At 38.0% G+C, this 17,919-nt stretch overlaps 1 protein-coding gene across 4 annotated transcripts in view; it reads right to left on the bottom strand.

Annotated features, from left to right (window-relative positions):
* Positions 1 to 253: 253 nt before the first annotated feature.
* mical2a (microtubule associated monooxygenase, calponin and LIM domain containing 2a) overlaps positions 254 to 17,919 on the bottom strand; it is a 46,329-nt gene continuing 28,663 nt past the window's right edge. Inside the window, exons 9-24 of one of the 4 annotated variants that reach the window (XM_038298689.1) lie at positions 16,350 to 16,465; positions 16,116 to 16,242; positions 15,947 to 16,037; positions 14,302 to 14,449; positions 12,091 to 12,290; positions 11,629 to 11,735; positions 8,512 to 8,580; positions 8,294 to 8,428; positions 7,954 to 8,058; positions 6,841 to 7,107; positions 5,096 to 5,203; positions 4,538 to 4,718; positions 4,387 to 4,463; positions 4,216 to 4,306; positions 2,616 to 2,680; positions 254 to 454 (exon numbers count right to left, since the gene is read on the bottom strand). In XM_038298689.1, coding sequence (XP_038154617.1) covers positions 2,661 to 2,680; positions 4,216 to 4,306; positions 4,387 to 4,463; positions 4,538 to 4,718; positions 5,096 to 5,203; positions 6,841 to 7,107; positions 7,954 to 8,058; positions 8,294 to 8,428; positions 8,512 to 8,580; positions 11,629 to 11,735; positions 12,091 to 12,290; positions 14,302 to 14,449; positions 15,947 to 16,037; positions 16,116 to 16,242; positions 16,350 to 16,465 — 1,842 coding nt within the window. In that variant the 3' untranslated portion in view covers positions 254 to 454; positions 2,616 to 2,660. Of the gene's footprint in view, positions 455 to 2,615; positions 2,681 to 2,747; positions 4,307 to 4,386; positions 4,464 to 4,537; positions 4,719 to 5,095; positions 5,204 to 6,840; positions 7,108 to 7,953; positions 8,059 to 8,293; positions 8,429 to 8,511; positions 8,581 to 11,628; positions 11,736 to 12,090; positions 12,291 to 14,301; positions 14,450 to 15,946; positions 16,038 to 16,115; positions 16,243 to 16,349; positions 16,466 to 17,919 lie in introns of those variants that run through there. The other 3 variants (XM_038298688.1, XM_038298687.1, XM_038298690.1) reach the window with 3 other exon arrangements.

Below are 17,919 nucleotides of genomic sequence, written 5' to 3'. Positions count from 1 at the left end.
TGCTTTGAAGTTAGATACAAGTGGATATGCATTGCAAAAAGAAAAAAATATAAATCTAAATAAGTCATTTTTTCTTAAAATAAGTGCATTTTTTTTTTTGAAATGATGAGGCAAGTGAGACTTTTTGCAAATGAAAAAAGACAATTTACATTTAAAATAAGAAAAAAACAATTAAATTATCTTATATCAAGTGCATATCTTCTAATTATCTTATTTTAAGGGTAAAAACACTAAATCCATTGGGGAATAATCTTATTTACCTACTCAGATTAAGGGAAAATACACTTAATTTAAGATTGTTTTTTTTACTTATTTCTAAATTTGTTTTAAAGTGTAGTTAGTGTACAGCATAGTTAGTCGAGCATTTTTGCTACTATACTTGTTTTGTTTATGCACTGTGCTGCAGCACTGCTCAGTCCAATCCAGAGATCTGCAGTAGTAGAATCACAGGCCCCTGCAACAAAAATGATGTTCAATGGTTTGTCCCAGTCCTGACCATTAGTTCTTAGATGTTTAAAGGCTCACTTGCATTTACAACGCATGGCAAAGCATCATGCAGCAACTCATCAAGATCAAGATCAGAACTTTTACTTGCTTAATTCTCAGCCAGTTCTTTTTGAGGTACCTGGAATGTTTTTAGCAAGAATCTGATTGCAAAGTTAAGTTCTGATGCACTGCAGGTTTAATTGTTCTTTTTGATTTTGTCATGTTCACTTCATCCATCCTCTGATACACTCAAGAATCCATGGTGGAATAGGTGAAGGTGAGCCCGTCAGATCCTGCTGTAGCAAAGCATTTCTTAGCTATCTCAGCTGCATTGTTTTAATTCTGCAGAATTTTTCCACCTGAACATCCATATGTTCAAATAGTTATAGAAAACACAAAGACTTTCATAATGTGCCCTTTTTAAAGCTTGTTCAGTTACATTTAGTTTCCATGAATATTTTAACTAAAAGGGTTAATTGAAAATATGGTTGAAAGGAAAAAAAACGAGTCACTCTCTTTGCCTCTCTTTTAATTTTTAAAGCAAAGGTTTAAAAGAGCAAAGATGGAAATGAATTGTATTTTTACTACAGTATCAGCGAACAAACCTTTTCTGGCCTTTGTCACAATATAAACATAAAACATTTTTTTTTTTTTATGTCTTTTAAGGTTTTTTTTCATGTACCGGTAAGTCCATCTCATTAGAGAGTCTAAAACTGACTCAAACTGGTTAAGTGTTGCGTCCAACACGATATAGCGACTGCAGCAGTGAACAAGAATTAGATTGTCACATTTATAGTAGTTTCAAAAGGTTAAAAATAAACAAACTTTAAAGCAAATCTATGGTTTAGAGCAGTGTTTTTCAACCCTGGTCCTCAGGGTACACTGCTCTGCATGTTTTGGATGTTTCTGAGCTTCAGCACACCTGATTCAGATGATTGGAGTTCAGCAAAGCCTGATAATCTGCTATCAATTGATAACAGGTGTGTGAAAGCTGGGAAACATCTAAAACATGCAGGGCAGTGTGCCTTTAGGACCAGGGTTGAAAAACACTGGTTTAGAGGAGAAGATCTGATAAAGCTTCTGGCATGTTGTTTTTACCAGATATTTTTTTAAGGTAATCAGAAAAAATATCTTTGCATGATAATGCACCTAACATCATTTTTTTTTTCTATTTGGAAATATGAAAACCAAAGGGATTTGATAAATATTGTTCTGATGGTGCATCCTATAATGTGCAATAGAGGAGAAGAGCAATGCCTTTCTAAGGATTTTATAGTGATAGTTTGTCGGAAACATTGTTTTTAGCTGTATGGCATTTTCATTTGATTTAAAAAGAAACAAACAATCAAAACTGCTAATGAACAGCATAGTACCTCATCTTTCATCATTTCATCCATTGGTTCTATCATTATATTTGCAAAGGTAGCCAATTTTGGTTTTTGAGCTTAGAGATACTAAGGAATATTTCACTTTCCTTGTTAACAATTATGACCTAAGATGTTTTTTTAAGTCAGGTTTTTCTGATTTGGAGTCAAATTAACAATATTAAAAATGGTAAATAGCCTGTAGTTATCTAGTGCTTCTTTAAGTCAGAAGACTTGACCAAAGCACTTTACACTTCATTCAGCCATTCATGCCTCACACACTGATGGTGGTTAGCTACATTATAGCCACAGCCGCCCTGGGGCTCACTGACAGAAATCAGGCTGCCGTTCACTGGCGCCACCAGGCCCTCTGACCACCATCACTAAGCAATGAATGCACCCAGAGTGTTGAACCGTGGTTCTCCAAATGTGGTTTAAGTCAAGTTAAAATATAGTACGGGCAGGTTTCTGTTCAAGCAGACTGATCGCTGTTTCATCAAGATATCGAAGTTAAGTGAGTTAGAAATATGTGATTATTGTTATAAAAACAACAGCTAGTTTATAACAATTCACACTTTGTGAGTGTCACACCATTCTGAATTAATCCTAAATTCTTTCCCAAACAGATTAAAGATTGATTATAAAAAAAATTGGAGCAACAAGTGATTTAAGATAAGTCAAAACCCCCAATGCATTTTACTCATGTTAGACACTCCGTCAGGAATGTATGCACAGCACAAACCACATGACCATGCAGGGAATCACCTTCAAAATGTCATTTCTCCTAACCTTCTGTGCATCCCACAAGGCTCATACAAGTTGTCCGCTAACTAATAAGAGAAGAGAAACAGGAGCTAAGACAATGCTGACCAAAAAAAAAGACAATCAAACACCTGGATGCACACAAGCATTTAATGTTTATGCAAACATAAACAATATTGACAGTTACAGCAAGCCATTGCACAGTCATTTGCAATAGTGATGCATAAATTATATCTCATACAAGTCCAGTTTGTCTGCAGGAAAATGTTCTTTGGTATTTTAAAACACTGATGTTTTTCTCTTTAAAAGTAAACAAGGCATTTAGTTGCAGATTTAAAATATTGCAAGGCTGATAATGAAACAAAAAAGTTTTACCGTGCTGTAAACACTTCAGAACATGCATATAATTTCTGCAAACATAACTTTCAAATAAAATCTAAAAATTAAACTTAATCTAAAGTGCCCAGCGAGCATCTTCAGACTGCGTACGTTTAATCATGGAAAGCAGCCGGGTGCTTCCAGTCAGAGATGTTTGCAGATGATTTTCCACCAACATGCTTTGGAAAAATGGCAAACACATTCAAACACAAATGCACATTCAAACATGATTGTTTAAAATGGTAGACAAAAAAACAAATAGCCTGTAATTTCATGAGGCAACAGTAGATGGCAGCAAAATAAAGCAAAAAAAAAAATCCACAGCATGAAAGCAATCCCTCAATAGTAGACTTTTTAGTGTTATTAATGAAAATATACAAAATGAACAAGATCAATAGATCCAAGTAGAGATGCTAGGTCTGAAAATTGTTACATTCTCATCAAAACACAGCTCCGAAGGCATGTCTAAATAATGCATTTGTCAAGAATAAAGCTGAAACGTGATAACTGTTGACATGAGTTCAAACATTTTGTCCAAGCGGACAGTTTATTGCTTCATGGACAAAACCGTTCTCAGAGATAAAGTGCATCAAGGTCATCAGTGACTCACCAACGATGAGGTTTACAGGATTTCAGAGAGTTTGTAACTAGGTCAGATCTACACTAAGAGTGATTAGACTTCCAATTACTCTACAGTATTTTAATCTGGTCTGTTAGACTTACCTGCATTATTAACCGTTTAATGCATTTGTTCACCTTATTTTCTACTTTTTGGCCTGCGCACAATTGCATCCAATGCACATAAAATTGCTAAAAGTCAGGAACTTGTTTGTTCATAAAAAAAAAAAGATGAGAACATTTCAGCATGTATCTGGTCCAAGTATCAGTGGTAAAATGGACAATTGCATGATAAGAACCTAGATGAGCCGTTGCCCGACCTGCTCTTGCAGCCAAAGCAGTACAGGTTGTAAGGTACTGGGTCCATCTGGAACAATGTCAGTGTATATCTGCGGCAGAACCTCTTGTAAAACAAACAACAGGGGTAAGCTCATGCTCAGTAGCTCAAACAGTAATGTGTAGTCGTGGGCGTTGTCTCTCAGGTGACTGGTAAGGGCCTGGGCTGCATTGCGAGCGCGGTTGGACAGATACCAGGGGGCGTTATAGACAGCACGGGTAACACTCAGTGACCAGTTCAGCTTTTTCTTTATGAACGAAGTGCAGGTACCTGCTTCAGGTGTACTCTGCACCTCTGCTGAACTGCTGGACTGGGAGGTCGCTCTATCCTCAGCCATTTGCTCCTTAACTCGATTACGATTCTAAAAGAAGATGACAGATGTTTGAGTCATTTTATTTTATGGGTATGAGAGTAAGATGTAAAAACAACCGTGTTACTTACTGGAGGTAGAGAACAAACCCTCCGAATATTTGTCCCATTGTTGTGTTGATGAAAATGAAGTTTGCAGTACAGTTTTCCTACAAAAACATTTATCGAGTGAGGCAACGACAGAGAGAGGTGGTCATGATCTAAAACAAACAAAGTAACAAACCTTCTTGAGAGTTGAAGGCATGCGCTCCCTGCGGGAGAGAACAGTTGCACGTTGAACACCGGAAACATTCCCGGTGAAAGTAGAGCCCTTCCGCACAGACCCTCTCCACCATGTAAACACGCTTGGAGCACATGTGGCACTTATCAACTGACTGGGAAAAAGTCCTTTTTATTGAACTTCCCTGGAAAATGGAAATAAGGAATTATTTTTAGATTAATCTGACATCTGGCTGCTCAGTTAAACAGGGATGTTTGGGCGGAGCAGCAAAAGCCACAAAGTGCCACCACACGCTTCTCCTATGAGGGCTGCTGGTAATTAGAAACAGGAGGTGCTTGAGGAACATTTCAGACAAGCTTTCAAACATGCATTTATTGAACACAACCAATCTCAGACTGATATGGTTCTACTGTTGTTTTAGGAATGTCATGAAGGAACAAACACTATAAATATACACTTTGAACTGAAATATGTATAAAAACGGTACGCAAGCGTGAAAATGGAGACATTGCATGCTGGTGTTCAAAATAAGCATGGCTTCACACGATGCTAGATATTCACCTGGAGAACATCAGAGCTGGGTCCTGAGAAAAGCCCCCTAAGGTGAACAGCTTTTTCCTTTATGCTCTTTGTCTGAAACTCTCTAACTTGTTGTGTCTGAGCTTTTTTCTACAAGATGATAGAAGGGAAAGTCAGCAGTCTTTCCACTTCAGCACAAAGATGACACATTCACTCACAAAAATATCAGGTTTCACAGTATTGACTTAGGGATGCACGATATGTCACCATTAACATCGATATATGCTGTTGGTCGTTTTTAGACATATCGATGTTGTTCCCAAAGTTTATTTACCATCTAGGGGCTAGAACTGATAGGGTGAATAATAGCGGTTATGGGGTTATGGGTGTTCAATTGAAGACGAGAGACAATCTCAGCATTGATGGTGGTTTCCATAATGTCCAAATGGTAGACAATATTTATAATATATATAACGTTATTATCAATTATCCGCCATAAAGGCAATATAAGTATCAAATATCAGCCCAGATTGTTATATTGATGCAGCCCTAGTATTGATAGCATTAGGCAGACTGATAACTCCAGTTACCTGAATGGTCCATTCAGACCTGAACAATGTTTATTCATAACCAGTTTTAAGTTTTTTTTTATTTAAGACCTTGCTGAAAGATTGGTTAAAGCGGGTCCCATTGGTTCAGTTAAACTCAGAAATCAAAAATAAGCTCTGTGATGTTTTATGAAACCATTCCACGCTAATATCTAACTCTTGTGTGTAAATAAAAGATTTGTTTTTAATAATTTCCACTTAGCTATTTTAATTTATGTCATTCGATTCACATGGTTCATACTTTAAATGATGTTCCATGAAAAGGTAAATATCTGAAGTACAAAGCAGCACACTGTCAGAATAATGAAAAAGTTAATCAAATATAGGTTTTGATGTAAATAATAGATTTTCCTTCTTCTGAGTGATAATTCGTCAGAATAAAAAATTGAGTTTCACGCATGAATAGTTGCAGAAATAACAAACAGCCACTGAAAAATATCTGTTCCTCTTCAGAATAAAAGTACTTAAATTATTAACAACAAATTTGAAGCTAGAAATATAATTGAAAAACCAATAATTTAGTATGTGTTCAGCAAATGGTAAAAAACACATTGCATTTATAGTTTAAAAACAATGAGAAAATGGGTAAAAGTTAACATCTCTTACCATTAATGCTATACTGAATGATAAAAAATATATATTTTTTTTTACAAAAATAAATAATAACGATATATTCTAAAAGCTGATTTTCAAAAGAGTGCAAATGCCAATAAATCAACATTTAAACTAAAAAAAAGTTGAATGAATAGTTTAGAAAGGAATGATTCCTCCGCTTTTAAACAAGCCTTCTGTTGAGGAATGCTTTTATAAATCCTTCTGTTAAAGTAAAAATAGAAATATTGGTTTCACTGGTCAAATTCCACTGACCAAGGCAGAGAGTGGCTATGATTCAAAATCTGCCTGTGTTCATGTTCTTACAAGAAAAGTATTTTTGCTGTTGTAACAATAACAGTGAACCAAACTTGAGCCTGATTTGTTGGCTTGCTCTACATTTCTGGCAAGCTAGATAATTGGAGGCTGACTTCATCTGACTGCATGTTACGCAGGCCGAGTCGTATAATAGGAACATAATATACAATCATCATTCACTCAGGAGCCTTTTTGGGAATCGGTGAGTGCAGCAGGGTAAGAACAGAGCAGAGCAGAATATAGAAAGAAAAAGCAGGAGAAAGTTTTCACCTCAGATATGTGTTCATCCACCTCTCTGAGGCGATGCAGAACTCTTGTCATGAAACAGACAGCTGAGCGACAGGAGGGAGGAGATGCAGGGGGGTCAGGACTCTCACTCTGATGCCGAGGCGTCATCTCTGTGACAGTTTGATCAACATGTCTGAGCTTCACGACTGAAAACGGATGCCTGGGCTGAGCGTGAAGCTGGGGTTTTGGTAGAGTCTTTGAAGGAAGGTTGACTAACTGTTCGGCCGCTTTTATGATACTTTTCTCAAACTGAAAGGGATGGTACACATAAAATCTGCTGTCAATCTACATCCACCATCACTCTATGTGGACTATTTAAAGAACATACAGGTGGTTCTCTAGGGTTTAAATGCAAAATTATATTGAGTCTTTTGTCATTTTTTTAGATATATTCTTAGAAATAAACAGCTCATGAAAAAGATCGAAGTTTGATTAAAAACCTTTATTCAGTTACAAATTAATCCACATAGACAAGTTGGAATTAATTTAGCGTACCCATCTAAAGCTGTTCTGTTTAGACAGTAACTGAGTTTTGAAGTAAATTACTATTATTTAAAAAACTAAACCTTGGGTAAAAATCAAATGTCAAGTTGGTACCATATTCCAGAAAATATCTGATTTGGCTGATTAGAATATTAATCATAAAATGTTAAAATGTTTTAAAAGTTATATTTCAAATAATGATAACAATAATCCAACGTCATTATTCGATAATTCTACCTCTAAATTGAGGCTAAGTTCATAAAGTTACTGATATGTCATTATAGTGAGTTAAAGTGTAATTAAAGAAAATAAAACCACCAATATGCCTTTTAAATATCCAAAGAATAAAAAGAATCTCAGCAAAGGTTAGCTGGCTGCTGATATATGTTTCAAATTAATCATGGATTTTAATGTCAATGACAAATAATAAAGCTTGTTCAAGTCTGTCAGTTATACAAAACAAAAAGAAGATACAAAAACTTACAAGTGGTCCAAGCGTATTGAGTTAAATGAACAGACTTTAAATCTATATGAATAGTTTATAGGTAAGTTTTTGAAAGAATTTGAATGAATAAACATAAACTTTGGGCCTGTGGTGTTGCTCCAATCTACCTGCGTCACTGAGGAAGGTTTAGGCGGCACCGGAGGCCTGAACTTAACAGGCGGAAGCTCAGTTTGATTAAGATACGGGAACACCAAGAACGTCTCAGAGTCCAACTAGGGTTTGATAAGGATTGGAAGGAGTGTTAGTGAAAAACAGAAAAGAAAAAGGATGGAAAGTATTTTGCCATAAATTATAGACTTCTAAGAGAATTTGAAAAAAACCTTAAAGAAGTGCAGAGATGTAATATCAATAAGCATTTCTTTAAAAGCATAAAAAGATGTTTAGATTTCCAAGCATGAATAATATTTTGTACATTCTAAACAGTCACACATCATATTATAGTTTTACCTGTGTTTTGTGAGTTGAGTAGCTGTTTTTATTTTCAAACTTCGCCTGCAGCTGAGAAGCCATGGAGCGCACTTTATTTTCTTTGGGATCTCGTTCTTGTTGCACAAGGGAGCTGAGAGTTGAATTGTTTGTGGCCTGAAGAAGAAAACTCAGAAATATAGTCAAACAACAAAGGCTGTAAAGAAGATGGGATAAAACACCAGTTTGTGTTAACAAACCTCCTCCAGATAGAAGAACCTTCGCCTCCTTTTGTAAATAGCATCTGTATCTTCCAACTTCTTCTCATCCTGAAATCACAAAACATAATACATAAGATTTGATATATAAAAAAGAAAAAGATATTTTAGCATAGCCCAAGCATGCTATTAGCTCAGCTTTGCAGCACAGTGCATCTTTCTAGTTCCCTTTCTGCTCTCCCTCAGTGCTTTATTTACAAAGTAAGTAGCACCGATGAAGCAAACTCATCCACTAAGTCAAATAGAACTGTTTGGATCAGCAGGCAGTATGATATTTAGATGTTATTTATAAATCAGTAAAAATGTGAATGCTCTTACTACGCATAAACATACAAAGTAATGATTCATCGCATTACCTAAAGAAAACAAATCTGTACAGCACTGAATTATGATTTGATGCTGGAATAAAAAAAAAGTTTCTGGATTGCAGCTGCATAAAGCTCTCTATATGAAGCACTTGTAGTAATGTTCCCATAATGTTAATATACACTATATTGCCAAAAGTATTTGCTCACCCATCCAAATTATTGGAATCAGGTGTTCCAATCACTTCCATGGCCACAGGTGTATAAATTCAAGCACCTAGGCATGCAGACTGTTTTTACAAACATTTGTGAAAGAATGGGTCGCTCTCAGGAGCTCAGTGAATTCCAGCGTGGAACTGTGATAGGATGCCACCTGTGCAACAAATCCAGTCGTGAAATTTCCTCGCTCCTAAATATTCCACAGTCAACTGTCAGCTGTATTATAAGAAAATGGAAGTGTTTGGGAACGACAGCAACTCAGCCACGAAGTGGTAGGCCACGTAAACTGACGGAGCGGGGTCAGCGGATGCTGAAGCGCATAGTGCGAAGAGGTCGCCAACTTTCTGCAGAGTCAATCACTACAGACCTCCAAACTTCATGTGGCCTTCAGATTAGCTCAAGAACAGTGCGCAGAGAGCTTCATGGAATGGGTTTCCATGGTCGAGCAGCTGCATCCAAGCCATACATCACCAAGTGCAATGCAAAGCGTCGGATGCGGTGGTGTAAAGCACGCCGCCACTGGACTCTAGAGCAGTGGAGACGCGTTCTCTGGAGTGACGAATCGCGCTTCTCCATCTGGCAATCTGATGGACGGGTCTGGGTTTGGCGGTTGCCAGGAGAACGGTACTTGTCTGACTGCATTGTGCCAAGTGTAAAGTTTGGTGGAGGGGGGATTATGGTGTGGGGTTGTTTTTCAGGAGCTGGGCTTGGCCCCTTAGTTCCAGTGAAAGGAACTCTGAATGCTTCAGCATACCAAGACATTTTGGACAATTCCATGCTCCCAACTTTGTGGGAACAGTTTGGAGCTGGCCCCTTCCTCTTCCAACATGACTGTGCACCAGTGCACAAAGCAAGGTCCATAAAGACATGGATGACAGAGTCTGGTGTGGATGAACTTGACTGGCCTGCACAGAGTCCTGACCTCAACCCGATAGAACACCTTTGGGATGAATTAGAGCGGAGACTGAGAGCCAGGCCTTCTCGTCCAACATCAGTGTGCGACCTCACAAATGAGCTTCTGGAAGAATGGTCAAAAATTCCCATAAACACACTCCTAAACCTTGTGGACAGCCTTCCCAGAAGAGTTGAAGCTGTTCTAGCTGCAAAGGGTGGACCGACGTCATATTGAACCCTATGGATTAGGAACGGGATGTCACTTAAGCTCATATGTGAGTCAAGGCAGGTGAGCAAATACTTTTGGCAATATAGTGTATAATTTAGGTTTTTATAAAGTTGTTTGGCGAATCCACCAGTGGCATTAACTTCTTGGAGAGAGAGATAACTCTTTTTTCTAACCTGCTTGTTCTCTTTTTGTAAAGACAGCAGTGAACAATTCAGCTTACCTACGTGAGCAAACAGAACTTTGAGTATTATTTTATTGCTTTGATTATCATTTGCATATTAATATGTAATTTTTCCTTAAATCCATCCACATTTCATTGTTTAAATGGCGCCTGTGCAAATTCTTATTCATTCGGGTCATGCCGAAAACAAAACAGGCTTACTTCAGAGGAGAAAGTGCGGTTGCCTCTTATTGAAACCTATTTTGTGGTTTAAAAGACCTTAGCACACCACAGCGATGCATTAATAATAGGTTTAATATTCTGTTTCTCTAAATAAATGTATCTTACAATGTTTTTGTCACACTATTAGCTAGCGTAAAGTTCCTTAAAACTCATTAATTTGACCATATAACATTCAAACACTACTTAATTTATAGTTACAGCAGTCACAGTGTACAAAACAATGAGGAATCCTCCTGCTCTCTATCTGTTTCTGAACTGCACCATTTTCAATGAAAAATGGGTTCTAATATGGTGTGTAAACAATTAGCAGAAATGCAAAAACTTTTCAGTTCTAACCAAAACCCTTGTTGTGTGCACAGGGCCTAAATGCAGAGAGAAAGTTGTTTGAGTTACATAATTTGAGATAGATAATCTACTTTGTACAGGTTTTGTTGATTAAACAGTGATGCAATGCATGCTTTGCTTCTGCTTTAGCAGGTGGAAAAGTCCAACCCTTCATTAGTAGCTTAAAGGGGTCATAGAATGATTATATAGGGTATTTGGTGCTGGTCCTGCCTTACCAGCCCCCAGCCGTCCTCCGGCTGATGATGGGCAGCTCATGGCTCTCTGCTGAGGTCCAGTCCATTCAGCGGCCCAACAGTCGACACTTTATACCCCCCCCCCCCCACCCCCCCCGCCCCCCCCCCCCCCCCCATTACAAAAATACAGGCCAGAACTAAATAAAGCGACATCCCCGAATTTACGTCAACTCTGGGTTTTGTTTGGATTTGCCTGTTTTATGTGGACGTTTGGAATAAGAGTAAGATTTGCAAAGAAAGGAGGCGTCTCTGTACGTCCATTTCACCCACTGAACTATTGTTATTCATCTATGACAATGTAAACTCTGTTTTGCATTCTATGACCCCTTTAACCCATGACTATAGAACAGGAACAAAAATAGATTCAAATGCAAATAAACCCCTTAATTAGAGCAAACATATATGTAAAATGCCCAAAATTTAGAAGTGATCTTAACTGAAGCCAACTCAGCACAACAACGGTGGTGTTACCTTTGGTACCCGCTTCCTTGTCAGTGAAAGGTTGAGAGCCATAATATTAGTTCTGCCATCCTCCGAGGGATATTCCTTGTTGTTTTCATCCACTTTTCTGGAATCTGCTGTATAAAACCAACATATAGAGTAAATTATAAAGCTTTAAATGGGGTTTCCCTTTACAAAACATGAATTATACAAAGGAGCAAGGTCTTTCTAAAGAGCAGGTTTAAGTGTGGAGGAATGTTCTTCTCTAAATAGCACTTCTGTCGAGACATGCACTCTATCAAGAGCCACAGAGTACTTGACTGCATAGGTCCACTACACAATGACATTCTTCTCATACCACTTTACCTCAACAAGGTAGAACAATAAAACAGCTACTCATCTGTAAAATAGGTTTCCTCTCTTTTAAACAAAAAAATAAAATAGGACACAGAAACAAAAACACAAAAAATGTGTTAACTCTAGGCCACATACCTGATGTAGGTAGAGGCGTTCCACGGAAAAGCTCGTAGAACTTTGACAGGTAGGCGATCATTCTGGTTTTGTCAAGCTCCTCGCCAGCTCTGAGGTCCAACGCAGACATGAATGGTTGAATCCCGAATTCTCGCTCGCTAATGTCCAAAGCCCGTTGCAGGTTTGCGACGTGATCCTCTTCATTTAAAGAGTCAAAATCTCTGATCATGACAGGGAGAAATCATAAATCAAGCTAAAGAATTCAAGAAAAGTAAAGCTAACATTAAGGGTAAACATTCAGATTTTTTATCATTATATACTCTAAGTTTTGGGCATCATCCTGTTGCTCTTTTTTCCTTTTACCCCCAGTAACCCATTTCCCTATGACCTAAATATCCATTTATCCGTTCAGGAAAAACCAGACAGGAATGTGGCAGCAAGAAACAGAGACTCTTTGAAGGAATTATTTAATGGCAAATCCTTCATTTCTGCACATCAGGTGACTGGTGCTCAGTGAGTGTTAAGATAATGCTGGCATATGCAGTCACCACAAGCACAAAGGCTTAGTTTCATAAAAAAAAAAAAAAACTATTTTTTACAGCATTATAAAGTACAGCATTATAAGACTTGCTTATTTCACATTACCATAAAACTGCAAAAGATGCTCTCTGATTAAATTTGTTTTTTTTGTACTTTTTACTTGTGCTTTAACCAATACTTTTTTATAAATTTTTATATTGCATTAATACTGTAAATATGTCAAGATATTATTTTATTTTTTACCTCATTGTGTTGTCACTGTCACAATTTCAAACTGCTGCTACACCCCAATTTCCCAGCTTGGGATAAATAAAGTCTGTCTGTCTGTCTACTTGAGAGAAAAGTGGCAAAAACAATCATGAATTTTCAATTACTTCTTTTTGTTTCTTTTAAATAACATAAAAATTGTGTTGTATGGGTCAAACATTTGGAAGCAAGTTTGAATTCAACGGATCCAAAGATCACATCTTTAAAATGCTTTCGGACAAACTAAACATATGTATTAAAATGTATTTGAACTAAAATAAAAGGTAACTCCTTTTCTCTTGCTTACACTGTTTTGTTCAAAGTAAAGTATTTCCCATACAGGCTATCTGCAAATTGTAGTTTGCTTTTTATTTTGCCAAGGACTTGTGACTATTCTCAAAGTTAAAACTAGTCAACTATTTTCCAGTGTTGACTCAGCAATTGTCCAGTAACAGAGGAAATGATAATGAAATGAAAAGTTTATAATATTTTTTATCAAATCTTGTGTGCAGGATGTTGTGCTGCTTTGTTTGCTACTCTTGTTTTAAAGTTTGTTGCAGTTATTGTTTATGAAATCTGTGTTTATCTGTGCTTCAGACTACACAATATCAGTAAAATAAACAATGTGCTATATCATGATATAGTATTATGAAATAGAATGGATGACAAGCAAACAAATTTCATGCAACATTTTCTTGCTCTTCATTGACCATTTGTTTTCATCACAATGTTTACATCTATTTTAGTGCAATGCCTTTCATTTCTAGAGATGAACTTTGCTGTCGATGTAAAGATCACAACTGCATGACCCTGGCCATCCAACCAGTTCTGTGCAATAATGACCTTTTGTATGGCTAAACAACAAAGGGAAATATTGTCTTTGCAAAAGGTTTTTAAATATCTAACATTAATAGCAATAAATCCCCATTTACTCCCTTTTGTTCCTCAGTGTGGAAACAATGTTTCCAATGTTTTTTTTGTTTTTTATACATTTTTGCCTCGTTATCTGTGTAATGTGTGGGCATCTACTGAATCAACTCAATCTAATGTGAACACATAATGTTACTAACTAAGAATTATTGCATTAAAAACAATCATTTTTATAGAGATTTGGACCAAACTGATAATGCAATGATTATAAACGTGGGATGTAGTATTCAGGCAAATGCATCTCTAATTTAGACCATTTTGTCTGTTTGCACGTGTTTGTTTTTACTGTTTAGAAATGTATAATTGATTGTTTGGGGATTGAAAAAAAAAACATCTTTATATTATTACTTTATAAATATATGGTAAGTTTAAGGCAGAAGAGCAAAAATAATATGTTTTTATGCTTAAGTGTACAGAGAAAAGGGGGTAAAACATTTTTAGGAAATCATTTCTCATATTGGGATTTTAATAAACACTACTGAAGCTGGTTTTACTGTTATGCAATGAGGTACCTACATCAGTTGAGGTTTAAATCTGTGGATGAGGGCACATAGGGCCAGGCCACTTGTCCAAGAAGATGCAAAGTCTGTGACCAACACGTTCCTGTAGCCCTCAGTCTGTTTCTGGCACCAGGTAAGGAGCCGTGACGGGCGGATCTCAGACTCTGTGAGAAGAACATTAAATGGCTGTGACGTCATCCTGGAAAGAAACATCAGCTGTGCTGCTTCCATCAACACCCTTGTTTATAGATGTTGGAGATCGGCCTGTTTTCCAGTGTGGTCCTGTTTCTCTGGCCGTGACTGAGTGGATGTGCTCTCTTCGTCCTCTGGCATGGGAGCTGCCTTGGAGCTCGTCTGCCTGGCTGTGTGTTTCCTGGACGGGGCCGCCTTTTACAGCTGCTTTTTGTATCTCTGTTTCTGTCTCCTTGAACCCCAGTCGGCCTCAGCAGATGGCCGCTCACACTGAGCCTGGTTCTGCTGGAGGTTTCTTCCTGTTAAAAGGGAGTTTTTCCTCTCCACTGTCGCTACAAGCATGCTTAGTGTGGGGGATTGTATTTGAGTCAATGAGTCAATGCAATCAACTGGTTTTCCTTAGATAGAAAACTTTGTATCAATTTGACTGTATGATCTGGTTGAACTGTAAAGTGCCTTGAGATGACATGTGTTGTGAATTTGGCGCTATATAAATAAACTGAACTGAACTGAACTGAACTAAATACGGAGACATTAAAAAAGGCAAATCATTTACAACCATAGGGAGATGAACAGAAAATGATGTAAAAATAGTGACAGAGGATCATTGTGCTGTCTCAAATAATTTGATGTACAGTAAGTGTACGTCTCTGTATCTGGTTTCTGGTGAATTAAATTTTATTAATTATTCCAAAAAAGTAAAAAATAAAAAAAACACTGGACTTTTTTTTCCAAGTTTGAAGACATTTCACTTCCCATCCAGAAAGCTTTTCCAATTCAAAATGTCTGGATTAGCATCCAAGCTTTATAGAGTAGCCCAACAAAGCCTTGTTATGGCTTAGAAAACATGCTAATTGATTCGGAAGAACAGAACCCTTAGTATAGGGGAGCCATTGAGGTCTTTGTTAGCCGGCAATACCCGATACTCGCCTATGTCCCTGAAAAGGGGAGTCGTTAGGGTCCTTGTTGGCCTGGCTGACCAGACCAGATGTCTTGGTCTCTTGCAAGGCGATGAAGATTATGATAGTGGGAACTCTACAACTGTGTTGTAGGTTTTTGAGAGCTGAAACCGGAGTCCACCTCCTCTGTTTAAGGCTGTTTTTTCTCTCTTAACATAAATGGCTTCCTTAGCACCCCTTTGAAACAATCTGTTGGCTTTGTCCAAAATGTCAACATTCTGGTCCTCAAAAAAATGTCCTTTGTCCATAAGGTGTAATGTTATTACTTACCAGAGACATATTGTAATGTTTATCTGTGTATTTAACTCCTGTTATCTTAACCTTGTATGTAAAAACAATCCAATCATACCTTAAGCTGAAGTTTATTTATTTCATATGTTTTTATACTTTATAACAAGAGCCAAACAAAAAGAGAGAAGCGAGAAGCAATGCCATCAATATTCAGTCTGATCACCGCCCTGAATATCTCTATGAGTCAGCAGCTGCCTGTCTGTTGAATGCCACACTTACCTCGTCTTGAGAGATTGACAGGCCGTCGTATAGTAGCAGCACGCTCCAAGGAGCAGGAATTTAGCTCTCCAGTGATGTATAGGTGACGCACCTAAAAAAAAAAAAACTGAAGGTAAAAATGTACTCTTTAAGATGTTTGTAGAGTCACAGGTGCAGAAATGAAGCTTACCTGGTTAGGTCTAACGCAGGCGGAGTTGAGGTTAGGGTAACGAGTTGAAGGGTCTATGGTGTACTGGTCAAAGTTTTTAGCAATGTTTTCAGGAGTAGTTTGTGGTAAAAGTCGATAAACACTCTCCCTTAATTATAAATACAAACAAATTTTAATGTAATTATAAAGCGGAATTGAGTTTGGTAAAAGTCAAACACACCTTGAATATGTTTCAGACAAAATGTGCACATGTACCTTTCTGCCAGAACCTCTAGAACTGTCCGACCTTCAGCCCAACTCTTTACCATCCAGGCTGTATCAAAAGCTGCCAGGAAGCCTCTTGCACAACCGGTTCCCATTGGCCAAAACGGCTGCAACAAAGAACTTTGATCATAAACTTTGTCATGACTTTAAAAAAATCCTCTTTTTCGATATCTGATTTAGACTTGCCTGCAGTGAAGCTGCCTTAAAAGCTTATTTTAATTTTGTAAATTTCAAGAAGTAATGGACTTAATTATAGCAAAAATATAAAATAGAAGATTTGAGGGTATTATATGACTCAGTGTATTTGTTAATGATGTTTCAAAGTGACAAATAATTATTAAAGACTGTACGAAAATGAAAACATATAGAGGATCTGTACAAGTGGAAAGGGATAAAAATTAAGATTTTCTTTACAACTTCATGGACTTATTTGGAATATAAAAACATGCTTTTGAACATTTGTTAGTTGCTATGTTTTTCCTTGCAGAATTACATACCATAGGTCTGACATCACTCAGAAGATATTTCAGGCATTTTTTAATAACGGCTGCTTGAAACAGCCGACAGACTTCCTGCACATACACTATATTGCCAAAAGTATTTGCTCACCTGCCTTGACTCACATATGAGCTTAAGTGACATCCCGTTCCTAATCCATAGGGTTCAATATGACGTCGGTCCACCCTTTGCAGCTAGAACAGCTTCAACTCTTCTGGGAAGGCTGTCCACAAGGTTTAGGAGTGTGTTTATGGGAATTTTTGACCATTCTTCCAGAAGCGCATTTGTGAGGTCGCACACTGATGTTGGACGAGAAGGCCTGGCTCTCAGTCTCCGCTCTAATTCATCCCAAAGGTGTTCTATCGGGTTGAGGTCAGGACTCTGTGCAGGCCAGTCAAGTTCATCCACACCAGACTCTGTCATCCATGTCTTTATGGACCTTGCTTTGTGCACTGGTGCACAGTCATGTTGGAAGAGGAAGGGGCCAGCTCCAAACTGTTCCCACAAAGTTGGGAGCATGGAATTGTCCAAAATGTCTTGGTATGCTGAAGCATTCAGAGTTCCTTTCCTTGGAACTAAGGGGCCAAGCCCAGCTCCTGAAAAACAACCCCACACCATAATCCCCCCTTCACCAAACTTTACACTTGGCACAATGCAGTCAGACAAGTACCGTTCTCCTGGCAACCGCCAAACCCAGACCCGTCCATCAGATTGCCAGATGGAGAAGCGCGATTCGTCACTCCAGAGAACGCGTCTCCACTGCTCTAGAGTCCAGTGGCGGCGTGCTTTACACCACCGCATCCGACGCTTTGCATTGCACTTGGTGATGTATGGCTTGGATGCAGCTGCTCGACCATGGAAACCCATTCCATGAAGCTCTCTGCGCACTGTTCTTGAGCTAATCTGAAGGCCACATGAAGTTTGGAGGTCTGTAGTGATTGACTCTGCAGAAAGTTGGCGACCTCTTCGCACTATGCGCGTCAGCATCCGCTGACCCCGCTCCGTCAGTTTACGTGGCCTACCACTTCGTGGCTGAGTTGCTGTCGTTCCCAAACACTTCCAT

Source organism: Cyprinodon tularosa, unplaced genomic scaffold (genome assembly GCF_016077235.1).
Source record: "Cyprinodon tularosa strain WSP-4 unplaced genomic scaffold, ASM1607723v1 ctg412, whole genome shotgun sequence".
Lineage (NCBI taxonomy): Eukaryota > Metazoa > Chordata > Actinopteri > Cyprinodontiformes > Cyprinodontidae > Cyprinodon > Cyprinodon tularosa.
This window is presented reverse-complemented; position numbering and strand designations above follow the sequence as displayed.